We start from the raw sequence: 14,502 nt of genomic DNA on the forward strand, positions 1-14,502 counted from the left end.
ATTTTGTGGATATCAACAAAGTGATTCTAAAGTTTATACAGAGAGGCAACAGATAGAGAATGGCCAACACAATATAAGGAGAACAATGCTAAAGAAATGACAGTATATAAATTCAAAACACATTATAAAGCTACAGTAATCAGGGAGCATGGGTGGCTCAGATGGTTAAGTGTATGACTTTGGCTCAGGTCATGGTTCATGAGTTTGAGGCCCACATCGAGCTCTCTGCTGTCAGTACAGAGCTTGTGTGGGATCCTCTGTCCCCCTTTCTTTCTTCCCCTCCCCCACTCATCCTCTCTCTCAAAAATAAACATTAAAAAATAAAGCTACAGTAATTAAAGCAGTATAGTATTGGTGGAAAAAATAGACCAAAAAAAAATCAATGGAACAGAATATAGAAAGTCAGAAAAAGACCAATATAGATATAAGGCAACTGATATTTGACAAGGGAGCAAAGGCAATACAATGGACCTAAGAAAGCCTTCTCAACACGGTGCTAGAACAACCAGACATCCACATGCAAATAAAATAAAATAAAGTACATCTAGACACAGACTTTACATTCTTCACAAAAATTAACACCAAATGAATCACAGACCTAAGTGTAAACTGTAATTCCATACAACTCCTAGAAGATAACATAGGAGAAAGTCTAGAAAACCTTGGATTTTACAAGGACTTTTTAGATGCAACAGCAAAGACACAATTCGTGAAAGGAAGACTTGACTTTCTGCTCTGCAGAGGACACTGTCAAGAGAATGAAAACACAAGCCACAGACCAGAAGAAAATATTTGCAAGAGACATCTGATAAAGTACTGTTACTCAAAATACACACAGAACTCTTAAAATTCAACAATAAGAAACAATGCAATTTCAAAATGAGCCTAAGACCTTAAGAGACTCTTAGCAAAGAAGAGATACAGATGGCAAAAATGCTCCTCATCACAGATCATGAAGGAACATGAAGGAAATACAGATTAAAATAACAGGCCATTATACATCTCTTAGAATGGCCTAAATCCAGAACACTGACAACACCAAATTCTGGCAAGGATCTGGAGCAACAGGAACTCCCATTCACTGCTGGTAAAAATGCAAAATGGTAAAGGCACTTTGGAAAAGAGTTCGGCAGTTTCTTTAAAAACTTACCATGCGATCCAGCAATCAATCTTTTTGGTATTTACTCAAAGGAGGTGAAAACTTCTGCCCACATAAAAACCTGCATATGGATGTTTATAGCAACTCTATTCAAAATTGCCCAAAATTCCAAGAGGTCCTTCAATAGGTGAATGGATAAACTATGATAGATTCAGACAAGAGAATATTATTCTGTGCCAAAAAGAAATTAGCTAGCAAGTCATGAAAAGACATGAAACAACCTTAAATGCATTATTACTAAGTGAAATAAGTCAATGTGAAAAGGTTACATCCAGTATGATTTCAGAGGTATGACATTCTGTAGAAGGCAAAACTATAGTGACAGTAAAAGGATCAGTAGGTGTCAGGGGTTAAGTGGAATGAAAGATTAAAAAGCAGAGCACAGAGGATTTTTCGAGCAGTGAAGACTACTCTATATGATTCTATAATAGTAGATACATGTCATTATACATTTGTCCAAATCCAAAGGATATACTACACCAAGAGAGAATCCTAACGTAAACTACATTCTTTAGGTGACAAAGATGTGTCGATGGAGGCTTACCAATTGTAACAAATGTGTCACTACAGTGGAGGATATGGATAATGAGGGAGGGGATGTGTGGGGATGGGAGGTGTAGGGGAAATCTGTACCTTCTGCTCAACCTTGCTGTAAACCTCCTCTAAAACACATAATCTATTAAAACATTTAAAAAATGCTATTGAGGAAAAAAATTTTTAAAGGAAACAGTCCTTCCTTTTCAGAGCTCTTGAAGATACTCTTCAAAATTATACTTATAAGCTTTATTGTTTTACCTTTCAGTCAGGTCTATACTCTAAACCCTAGAACTGATTTATAGAATTGAAATAAAGTACGGAAGAGAGTTATATTTTTTCCATATGGATTTCTAAATGTCTCAAATCTATCTGAAATGAGATCATCCTTTCCTCAACGCTCTGCAGTAATACTTTTCAAATAAATAAAATCTTCATATATGAATAGTTCTGTTTCTGGGCTCTCTGCTCCATTTGTCTATATTTTCCATCTTATTGGTAATACCATATTGTCTTTTTTTCTTCATTTCAAATTTTAGTTAACATACAGTGCAATATTGGTTTCAGGGGTAGAATTCAGTGATTCATCACTTACATACAATACCTAGTACTTGTGGCACCTGAGTAGCTCAGTCAGTTGAGCCTCTGACTTCAGTTAAGGTCATGATCTCACAGTTCCAGCCCTGTGTCGGGCTCTGTACTGATAGGGAGGAGCCTGGAGCCTGCTTAGGATATTGTGTCTCCCTCTCTCACTCTCTAAAATAAACAAACATTTAAAAAATGGACAAATTCCTAGAAACACACACTACCAAAACTGAAACAAGAAGAAAGAAAAAATTTGAACAAACCTAAAACTAGCAAAGAAATTGAACCAATAATTAAAAGTCTCCCAACAAACAAGAGTCTTGGGCTGGATGGCTTCCCAAGGGAATTCTACCAGACATTTAAAGAAGAGTTAATACCTATTCTTCTCAAACTGTTCCAAAATACATACATACATACACATATATATGTACACACACACACATATATATATGTATATATGTGTATATATATATACATATATATATGTGTGTGTGTATATATATATATATATATATATATATAAAAAAATAAATGGAAGGAAAACTTCCAAACTCATTCTATGAGGCCAGCATTACCTTGATTCCAAAACCAGACAAAGACCTCACTAAACAGGAGAATTATGGGCCAATATTCCCTGATGAACCTGGATGTAAAAATTCTCAACAAGATACTAGCAAATAAAATTCAACATTAAAAGAATTATTCACCATGAGTTATTATCCCAAATGGCTCAGAGTCTAATATAAGACAGGCATACAGTGAATGTTTATAAGGTATAACAGATGAAGTGGGAAGCACCAAGAAAAAAGAAGTCAGTTCTGATAGTTATTAAGGTTTCTTTAAATTTAAAAATTCTATGACTTCAGGGGCACCTGGGTGGCTCAGTTGTTGAGTGTCGGATTTCAGCTCAGATCCTCATCTCATGGTTCTGGAGTTCAAGCCCTGGATCAGGCTAGTTGCTGTCAGCGCAGAGCCTGCTTAGAACCCTGTGTCCCACTCTTTCTCTCAAAAAGAAACATTTATTAATAAAAAAAATAAAAATAAAAATTCTAGGACTTTATAGTTTGTAGTACTCACACTGGCAGCACATATACTAAAATTGGAATGTTACAGAGAAGATTAATGTGGCCCCCACACAAGTATGACATGCAAATGCATGAATTGGTCCATAAAAAAAAAGTTAAAAATAAATAATAAAAATTTAAAAATAAATAAAAGCAATTTGTACCTCTTCTAAGTTTATTTATTTTGAAAGTGAGAATGCGCACAGGAGGACAGAGAGAGACGGAGAGAATCCCAAGCAGGTTCCATACTGTGACAGCGCAGACCCCATGTGGGGCTAAAATCCAAAACTGCGAAATCATGCCCTGAGCTGAAACCAAGAGTTAGTCAATTAACTGACTAAGCCACCCAGGTGCCCCTGTAGATCTTCTCTCTAAAAGAAGTCCTCACATCTATTAGGGTAGCTATTTAAAAAGCAAACAAACAGAACAGAACATGTGTTGGAGAAGATGTAGACAAACCAGAACCCTGTGTACCACTGATGGGAATGTTAAAATGGTACATCTGCTACAGAAAACAAAATGGTAGTTCCTCACAAAATTAAACAGAATTACAGTAAATCCAGCAATTCCCTTCTGGCTATATACCTAAAATAAGTGAGATCAGAGATTTCAACACCCAAGTTCGCAGCAGCATTTTTTTTGCAGCAGCAGCATTATTAATAAGAGTCCAAAAATGGAAACAACCCAAGTGCCCATCTACAGAGAAGCAAACAAAATGTAATATATACATATAATGGAATATTATTCAGCTTTAAAAAGGAAGGAAATTCTGACATGTTACAACATGGATTAACTCTGACATTATCCTTAGTGAAATAAGCCAGTCATAAAAAGACAAATACTTCAGGATTTCACTTGTATGAGTTATAAAGAGTAGTATAATTCATAGAGACAGAAAGCAGAAAGTGGGATGTTGGTCTCCACGAGAAGGATAAGAAGAGTAGGGAGTTAGGGTTCATGGATACAGAGTTTCAGTTTTGTGAAATGAAAAAATGTTGGGGAGAGCAGAGGAAAGGAAGAGAGACATCTAGGCAGCTCTATATAAAACAAAAAGAAGTGAGGCGGGGCACCAAAGTGGCTCAGTGAGTTGAGCCTTTGACTTTGGCTCAGATAACGTTCTCATGATTTGTGGGTCTGAGCCCTGCATTGGGCTCTGTCCTGACAGCTCAGAGCCTGGAGCCTGTCTGTGTCTCCATTTCTCTCTCTGCTCCTCCCCTGCTCATCTGTGTGCATGCACACACGCTCTCTCTCTCTCAAATAAATGAACATTAAAAAAATATTTTTTAAAGTAGTGAAGCAACTAAGCAATAGTGTAATACTGGGATAGAGAAACTAATTGTTCATGCATGATCAACTATGACATTCAAGTCAGCTATTTTAACATCTCAGAGGTGTAACTATCAAATGTGAAGGTGTTTTGTAGCTGAATAGTTTTACAAGTGGAAAAGAGGAAGAGAGAGAACTAAAGTGTAAAATGAAGTCAACAATACTTGTGAATCTGCTCTTATCATTGTAACTTGATATATACAGTTATACACTGACAGGCAAACATGGTTTTTAGGTCTAGAAAAATATTAGCAAATGTGACTGTTTATTTAAAAACATTTTTTAATGTTTTTTATTTATTTTTGAGAGACAGAGAGAGACAGCGTGAGCAGGGGAGGGAGACACTGAATCTGAAGCAGGCTCCAGGCTCTGAGCTGTCAGCACAGAGTCCAATGCGGGGCTCGAACTCACAAACCGTGAGATCATGACCTGAGCCAAAGCCGGATGCTTAACCAACTGAGCCACCCAGGTGCCCCAAATGTGACTGTTTAAAAGAGTCTAATGTACCATCTCCAGAGATAGTGATTCAAAAAAATTTTTTTCTTAATTTCAAGGATGATGTGAGATACACTCAACTTATCATCGTTCCATCTTATCCTTCTCCAGTCTCTAAGGGCTATTTAGAGAGAAAATTAGGATCATAAGTAATATGGAGGATTCAGAACTAAACCTATTCCCAATCTTGCATTACCTTAGAGTTGGCTTTCTTTTATCTAGTGCTGGATTCAGACATCAGTTAGATGTAAAGGTAAAAACTATGCTTATTTATCTCACTATAAGTTCATATTATAAACCTAACAGGTTCTCAAATATTTGCAACGGGTTCTACTCAAAAGTTCTTTTATTTATTTCATGATTTTCAATGTTTTGGTGCCCAACAGACAGTTCAAGTAATCCAAGGGGAAGGTCCACAAGAAATTTTTGGTGGAAGCATTTTTTTACCTAATTAACTAATAAGCCACATCAACCAGTAGGCCAGTTAAGGTCCAAAGACCTGCTCACTGTTGCCACTGTTTAATTCAGAGCTATCAAACCATTAGGGATAAAGAACTAGCTGTTGTTTTTATTTTTTAATTTCTAATTTTTGAGGAGCAATTCTTTAATAACAATAAAACTGAGTTTGAAGTTTATAATAATAAACCTGTGAAGAGATTGGTAAGTCCTCTCCTTAAAACACAAGTATTAAACTGAACAAAACTGTCAAACACAACCATTTCAGGGCTCTGGAATTCAACCAAATAAACCTAACAAATTGAGTAACTGCTAGAGCCTTAAGTAATAACAATGAAGTCTATCTTTCTTGTCTAGGACTGCTCCCATTCCCCTATCTCCAGCTTTGTGGAGAACAGCGGCTTCATAAGGGTAGGGCTGACCATACAAATCTGCAGTTTTATTGCCAAAGAAGGCTAACTAGAGAGGAAGGCAAAATTCCACAGTTCTGTCAGCTAAAGTACAGAGCTCAGTTGGAAATGAATCCAAAAAAACAAAACAAAACAAAACAAAACAAAAAACTTGTTCCTTTGTTAGCCTGAAGCTGGAGTCTTGGTTGGGTGAGTGGTAAATAAGTAGGAAATTTAACAGGGAATTTTGGAAAGAACCACAGAAAAGCAAGATTAGTTCTTTACACATCCCTAGCTAAGTGAGAAACTATGCACATGCACAGGGAATCCTAGGAGGCCAGTGGAAAGTAAAAGTGAAAACAAACTTAAGAACTTCCTGTACTTTGAGCATCCTCCTCAACCCATATGCTTCAGTCAGCAGAGGATTAGAGTTTATGCATTTGAGATGTTTAGCAAAACCTCAGTCCAAATCACTGGCTGACCAACAGACACTGCAGACACAGGGACAACCCCTAAAGAGCAAATATAAAAAATAAAAATTAGAATTAAAAAAATGTACAGATACATTTGTGACTGTACACATGGTACAGGCACAGAGGTAGATGCCTGAGTTTTTTTTATATCCAAGCTAATCATTATTTAAAAAAAAATTTTTTAATGTTTATTTATTTTTGAAAGAGAAAAAGGCAGAGTGTGAGCCGGGGAGGGCAGAGATAGAGGGAGACACAGAATTCGAAGCAGACTCTAGGCTCTGAGGGGTTAGCACAGAGCCTGATGCAGAGATTGAACCTACGAACCGTGACATCATGACCTGAGTTGAAGTCAGACGCCTAACCCACTGAGCCACCAAGGTGCCCCCCAAGCTAATTCTTTTTAAAATACCCTCAAGGAAATAAAGTAAGAATCCAGAGTTAAGACATTACCTTAACTATCCATTTAAAAGGAAAAAGCTAAGGGCATCTTGTGGCTCAGTTGGTTGAGCGTCCGACTTTGGGTCAGGTCATGATCTCATAGTTTGTGAGTCTGAGCCCTGCATTAGGCTCTGCACTGACAGTGTGGAACCTGCTTTGGGTTCTCTCTCTCCCTCTCTGTCTGCCCCTCCCCTGGCTGTGTTTTCCCCTCCTCCCTCTTTCTCTCAAATAATAAATTGAAAAACTTTAAAAAAAAAAAAGAGAGAGAAGGAAAAACAGCTTTATTCATAAAGGACCATGATCCTGTATATTAAAAATCTAAGTTACTTACAAAAAAACTACTTGAACTAGTGAGTTTAAAATCAACAAAGATTTTATGTCCTACTCACAAGAGCATCAAAAATAAGTTACTTAGGAATAAACTTAAAAAAGGAATTTCAAGACCTGTGTGCACTTAAATCTATAAAACATTGCTGAGCATAAGATCTAAAGGAAATCAGAGATATATTAAGTTCATGGATGGAAGATTTAATATTGTTAAAGATGATAATTCTCCAAAATTGATCTAACGATTGAATGCAATCCCTATTATTCCAAGCAGAAATTTTTGTATGAATTGATAAGCTGATTCTAAATTTCACTTGGAAATATAAAGGAACCAGGAGGGCCAATAAAGTTTTCTTTTGGGGGAAGGAGGAATTGGAGGACTTATCCTAACTTATCTATTATACTTTTTTTAAAAAAAGATACACACACAAAAAAAGGATACATTTGGCTTCATCAAAATTAAAAACTTTTACTCTTGGGGCTCCTGGGTGGCTCAGCCGGTTAAGTGTCTGACTTTAGATAAGGTCATGATCTCACAGTTCTTGAGTTCAAGCCCTACATCAGGCTTTGCTATCAGCATGGAGCCTACTTTGGATCATCTGTCCCCCCTCTCTCTCTGCTCCCTCCCACATTTTCTCTCTCTCTCTCTTTTTTCAGGAATAAACATTAAGGAAAACAAAAAGACAAGGCCACAGGCTAGGAGAATATATTAAAAAATCATGTACCTGATAAAGAGCTTGTATCTATAATATATAAAGAATTCTTATAATAAGACTAACAACTTAACAAAAAAGTAAGTAATTTGATAGACATTTCACCAGAAAGATAACACAAACAGCTAATAATCACATGGAATGATAGTCAACATCATTAATCACTAAGGAAATCCAAATCAAAACTATAATGAGATACCGTTACACATCTAGTAAAATAGCTATAATAAAAAAGATTGACCATACCAAGTGTTGGCAATGATATGGAACACCTGAAATCCATATATATTTCTAGTGAGACTGTAAATGGTACAAGCCACTTTGGAAAACAGTTTGGGAAGTTTCTTTGAAAATTACACATTTACATTCATAGGTACTTCTCCATGAGAAATGTAAACATATGCCTATACAAAGACTTGTGAGCAAAATGTTCAAATATATTATTTATAACAGCCAAAACTGGAAATAATCCAAATGACTAATTGACTGCTGAATGGATAAACAAAATGTGATATAACCTGTGATATTGTAATACAATAAGAAATACATATTTTATTCTTCATACCCAGCTTTTGGCTAGAGCTCTTGAAACCTTTGTAATTTCCTAGGCAGTAAAGATGCTAGGACCATCTTTTGTTCTAATATTTGGTCTTTGACTTTATTTAACTCCTGACACAGAACTCCTAAATCCCTTGGAATTCCCTGTGTGATAGGAGCATCTTTTTTTTTTTTTTAAGAGAATTGTTCTGGATTTTTAATGTTTGTAATTGCTTTTATTTTTAGGGTGGGAGAGCACACATTCAAGGAGGGAGAGGGAGAGGGAGAGATTCCCAAGCAGGCTCCACACTTGGCTTGGAGGCCAGTGCAGGGCCCAATCCCACAACCCTAGGATCATGGCCTGAGTCCAAAACCAAGAGTCAAACACTCAACTGACTGAGCCATCCAGGCACCCCAGGAATATCTTTTATTCTAGAGAAGCAACTTTGGTGGGCTCCTGAATAGCTTTGGTAAGGGACTGGTTACCAGAATGATCAAACAATAATTAGAAGCTTAGAACTTTCAACCTCATACACTTCCCTCTAGGGAGGGAAGAAGAGCTAGAAATAGATTTAATACTCAATTATACACAGGTGATAAAGCCTCCATTAAAGTTCCTAAAGTATGGGGTTCATGGAGCTTCTGGGTTGGGGAACACATCCATGTGTTGTTGGAAGGGGGGCACACCCCAACTTCACGGGGACAGAAAAGCTCCTGTGTTTAGGACCTGTCCAGACCCTACCCTACATAGCTCTTCATCTGGCTTTTCATCTGTATCTTTTATCACATCCTCCACCATCTAATAAACCAGTAAATATAAGTGTTTCCTGGGTTCTATGAGCTACTGAACCTGAGGAGAGGGTCATGGAAACTGCTCATTTGAACCCAGGTGGGACCAAAGTGTGAGTAACATGGGGGACCTTCTTGCAATTGGCATCTGAAGTAAGAGAGTCTTGTGGGACTGAGGTCTGTGGGATCAGACACTAACTCCCGGTAGGTAGTACCAGACTAAATTGAAATGTAGGACATCCTCTGGTATCAGAGAATTGGTTAGTGTGGGGAAAACATCCATCATCTGGTTACAAAAGTGTTATGAGTAGCAGAGTGTAAAAGAAAAAGTTTTTCCTTTTCATAACTTTAATACTACGTAATAGTAAAAAGGAACAAATTACTGGTACATTCAACAACTGATGAAACTCAAAAACACTACATTAGGTAAAAGAAGGCAGACACAAAACTCTATTGTATTAATTTGTTTAAATGAAATCTACAGAGAAAGTAAAACCCAAGAGACAAAGTAGATCGGTGTCTGGCTGGGGCTGGGAGCAAGAACTGATTGTAAACAGGTAATAAAGAACTTTTCGGGGTTAGCAAAAATGTTTTAAAACAGGATTGCAGTGATGGCTGCAAAACTGCATAAATTTACTGAAGAATAATCAAACTGTACATTTATAAAAGGTCAGTTTTATGGTATTTAAATTATACCTCAATAAAACTGTTTTGATAAGGGCTTAGATGTTGCAGATTGTCAAATTACTGTAAGTTTCTAGACACTTTCCATTTCTAAATATTTCTCCAGTGCACAGAAAGACATCAGTCCATACTCTGAGAAGCACTGATCTGATTTCTACTAGAATGGCTAAAATGAACAATCAATAGTTGTAACTGAAATTGACCTTAATTTTATTTAAGCCATTCCAAGTTTAATTCCACTAAATATTTCATTAAATAAGAAATTTACACGTATTTCTAACAAAAGGAAAATGTTTTCATTCCACAATAGACCACGTTTCCATAACTCATTATAAAATGATACTTGGTGGAGTGGGTGGATAGCTCAGTTGGTTAAGCATCTGACTCTTGATTTCAGCTCAGGTCATGATCTCATGGTTCATGAGCTTGACCTTATATCAGGCTCTGCACTGACAGTGCAAGGATTGCTTGTGATTCTCTCTCATCCTCTCTCTGCCTCTCCCCCCATCAAAAATACACTTAAAAAAATAATAATAAGTGATTCTTGTAAATGAGTGTCACTAGAAAACAAAACTACCATATTACCTTTCTTTTTGTTGTTTCAAAAACTAAATTTATAGAGTCGGTAAAATTATTTAGACTTTTAAAACCCACAACAATGAAATTTTAAATATATAAATGAATATATAAAATAGAATTTCACAAATACTTTGTATTTTTTCATTCAAGTAGATTATACATACAGATTTATTTCAGAGAAAGTCCTAACAACAAATAAGCTTTCTTTTGTTTCCAACTAAGTTTTAATCCAGACTATGTTCAATCAAACTTTGTTAGCACTTAATGCCTTTGAGGTGGTTGAAAATCTAAGTTCTCTTTATAGTAATTAGATAGCAATTACAAAAAGCAATGAACTTTTTTTACAGTTCTGGAAAAACACAGACATGAATTTAACAAAGACTGTAAATTTAACAAGGACAAAGCAATCTGCTGAAGTTAACTTTTTAAGGAAAATTAAATGCTAAACTTTTTAGATGAAATTATTTTATCTTAAAGTCTAGAGGCCTATTTTTATTATAGTATTTCTCATTTGTAGGAGGAAAACAGATACTCAATGTTTCAAGCATAACTAGGAAGAAAGCAAACTGAATCATGATGATTAAGAAGAAACAAATCAGTTCAGTTTCTTTAGTAATCTAACCATTCCTTAGAACTCAAATTTCCTTTACATAGATTTACTGTACAATAAAACTACTACAGCTTTCACAAACGCAAGCAGCTCTGGTACATTTTTTCTTAAAATTAGATTTTTGAACTACCAAGTCAAAATTAAGTTTAAAAGCATTTCCTTTACAGGGGTGCCTGGGTGGCTCAGTCTGGTTAAATACCCGACTTCAGTTCAGGTCATGATCTTAGACATTGTGAGTTTGAACCTCATGTTGGGCTCTGTGCTGAGAGCTCAGAGCCTGGAGCCTGCTTTGGATTCTGTGTCTCCCTCTCTCACTGCCCCTCCCCTGCTCGTGCTCTGTCCCTCAAAAATAAACATTAAAAAAAAATAAATAAAATTTTTAAAAAGCACTTCCTTCATATTTAACACATGATGCGTGGATCTATAGCTTTGTTTTAAATTAAAGAACATTAAATTTAAATTTAAAATTAAATTTTAAGGGGAAAAAAGCCAGAAGAGCTATGGTCATTCCTTTAACAGATATATTCCAGTTATGTATAATAGTTCTAGTGCTATTGGTAAATGTGTCCCTTTGCATTTTTCCAGCTATTCTAAAAAAATCGAAAAGATTATTTTATGGAATCTTTATTGTCTTTCCCCTTTTCATAACTATTCTTGGTATTTCTTGATTCTTTGGATCTTATATTTTATTTTAGACAAGAAGTCAGAGTAATAATCCCGAAGGAAAGCTAAAGAAGGAATCTAAAACTGGAAGCATTTACTCCTGCTTCATTTCCTGTCTCCAATCAAAGAACCAACTCATCAGATACAGAATATCTGCAGTAAATTATCTCTCACCATGCCCCCTAACATATGTTCACACTCCAGAGAGCACATTTTCTACAAGCAGTTGGCTTTCTGGCAAATATATCCCAATTTAATAGGTTTATAAAAGTAGAAAAGCAATTGTTATATAAGTTAATTCCCAAACTAGTAACACACAAAACTATAATCTAATATTTACAAATACTTAGAGACAACAGATACATTTGTGCATGTTGTATACTTTTCTAAAATTAACTGCAGTCAAGACAAATAGATAAGGTATACCTATCAGTAGTACTGCACTGGTTGAGGGGAAAATAAGACCATTCAAAACGCATTAAGAGAACCTTTTAAAAACATATAAATATCATTATTCCATAACTATGCTTTTAACAATTTATGCCCAAATGTAATCTTACCCTTCTGGCTTTGTTTTCTAGACATTGTGGTTTCTTTTATCTCAAAAAATATGGATGAAAAGTATCCTTTTGTCTTGTCTGGGTTCTGACTGTAGTTATCTCTGATTTAAAAGTATGCAATGAAAGTCTGTAGTTGGAAGTGATAAACACTAAATCCTGGTTATCTGAAATTCTGCTCACTAGCTGTTGATCTCCTTTCCTTCTCTTGTATCAACTTCTTGTCAGGAAATATCATTGCAGACATTCATGTCTCTTTTTCCAGGGAGATTCTGGAGGGAAAACACACAAACACATTCACTGTTACAGTAACAGCTATCCATACAAAATTTCTAACAGATACCCACAGGATTTGTTTTGTATTTCTTCTAAACAAAACTGGCTATTAAAAGAAAAATACTCTAGGGGAGTCTGGCTGGTTCAGTTGGTAAAGTATCCAACTCTTTGTCTCAGCTCAGATCATGATCTGACAGTTCACATCAGGCTCTGTGCTGACATCATAGAGCCTGCTTGGGATTCTGTCTCCCTCTCGCTTTGCTCCTCCCCTGCTCACTCACTACTCGCTCCCTCAAAAATAAACATTAAAAAAAAAAACCCACTACTCTAGAAAGAATGCAGCCATAAAAGGGAATATTTTACTCTGTAAGAAACTTTAATCTTCGAGAAAGAGACAAACCAAGAAACAGGCTCTTAACTACAGAAAACCAACGGATGGTTATGAGGGGAGGTAGGTGGGGGGATGAGTGAAATAGGGGATGAGGATTAAGGAATGTGTTGTCATGAGCACCGGATGATGTATGGAATTGCTGAATCACTACATCGAATGCCTGAAAGTAATAAAACACTGTATGTTAACTATACTGGAATTAAAGGAAATAAGAAACTTTAATCTTAGAATCAGACCATCTCCTTGGTTCAGGAAAAAAGTTGTCTTACTCTTATTTTTTGTATCTATCTCAAAAATCTTATCCCCATCTCTGCTTCACAAACTAAAATATTATCTCTTCTCACTCCCTAAGATCCTTCTTACCACCTGCTCTTCTCCTGCCCAAATCAAGGGTGACTTTCTGCCTCTAGGAATTCCTCTATCTAATTTCTCTTCAAGTGTCCCAGCTCAAATATAGCTGCAAGAAAACTGGGGAAGGGGGTGCATGAATGGGGAGAGCACAAAGCAATTTTAAGAAGAGAAACTGAAACATCATAATTTGGATTAGTCAATAGTTCAGGAAGCTTCTATAAGTTGTAAAGATACAAAATGCTATTTTTTCTATATTACTAAACTTTAAAAAAATATATGTCTAAGACTTTTGGATAAAGAAAGCATGACAAGAATCAAAGAACTCAGATTTTACATAATGCAACCCAAGAAGGAAATGAGAACAACCTTATGTGAAATACTCTCCAATGTGGAAGGAGGAGAAGGAATAGGTAGACAGCTGAGATAAAGTAAAAATCCACCAAAAGTAAGAGCCTCTGTGGATACAGAGAACAGATGATGAGTTACCTGTGACAGAGGAGATGGGAAAAATGGGTGAAGGGGTCAAAGGGTACAAATTTCTAGTTAGAAGATGAATTAAGTCACAGGAAAAGTAATATACAGCAAGGTGATTAGTTTATACCATATTCCATATTTAAAGTAGCTAGGAGAGTGGATCTTAAAAGTTCTTATCACAAGAAGATAATTTTTGTATAGTGATGGATATTAACTGGACTGTGATGATCAACTTGCAATATAAATATGGCATTATTAGACTGTACACCTAAAACTAATATGATATGTCAATTATATCCCAAGAGTAAGATTCTCTACAAACCACTACAGGACTTAAGAAAAGACAGGGTGAACTTCTGGGGCTTACCTTCTTTCAGAGAATTGAGTCAAATTGGGAGAATCAGTCAAAGCCTATGGAAGTATACAGAATATACCACTGGAATAGAAGGGGTCTGAGAGAAAACATTTTATGGGATTTTAGAAGAAAGAACAGGGGCGTGCGCCTGGGTGGCTCAGTCGGTTGAGCCTCCAACTTCGGCTCAGGTCAGATCTCACATTCATGGGTTCGTGCCGCGCATCGGGCTCTGTGCTGACAGCTAGCTCAGAGCCTGGAGCCTGCTTCCGGTTCTGTG

General features: G+C 36.3%; 1 protein-coding gene and 1 non-coding gene across 4 annotated transcripts in view; one reads left to right on the forward strand and one right to left on the reverse strand.

Moving 5' to 3' along the window:
• SPATS2 (spermatogenesis associated serine rich 2) overlaps window positions 1-14,502 on the reverse strand; it is a 147,500-nt gene that overhangs the window by 60,929 nt on the left and 72,069 nt on the right. For all 3 annotated transcript variants that reach the window (XM_029955236.1, XM_029955237.1, XM_029955239.1), the window contains one exon: window positions 12,382-12,650. In XM_029955236.1, coding sequence (XP_029811096.1) covers window positions 12,382-12,406 — 25 coding nt within the window. In that variant the 5' untranslated portion in view covers window positions 12,407-12,650. The remainder of the gene's footprint in view (window positions 1-12,381; window positions 12,651-14,502) is intronic.
• LOC115305824 lies at window positions 3,348-3,454 on the forward strand. Its single transcript, XR_003915015.1, has one exon. It is a non-coding gene; the product is annotated as a U6 spliceosomal RNA (small nuclear RNA).

This window comes from Suricata suricatta, chromosome 10, assembly GCF_006229205.1.
Source record: "Suricata suricatta isolate VVHF042 chromosome 10, meerkat_22Aug2017_6uvM2_HiC, whole genome shotgun sequence".
Lineage (NCBI taxonomy): Eukaryota > Metazoa > Chordata > Mammalia > Carnivora > Herpestidae > Suricata > Suricata suricatta.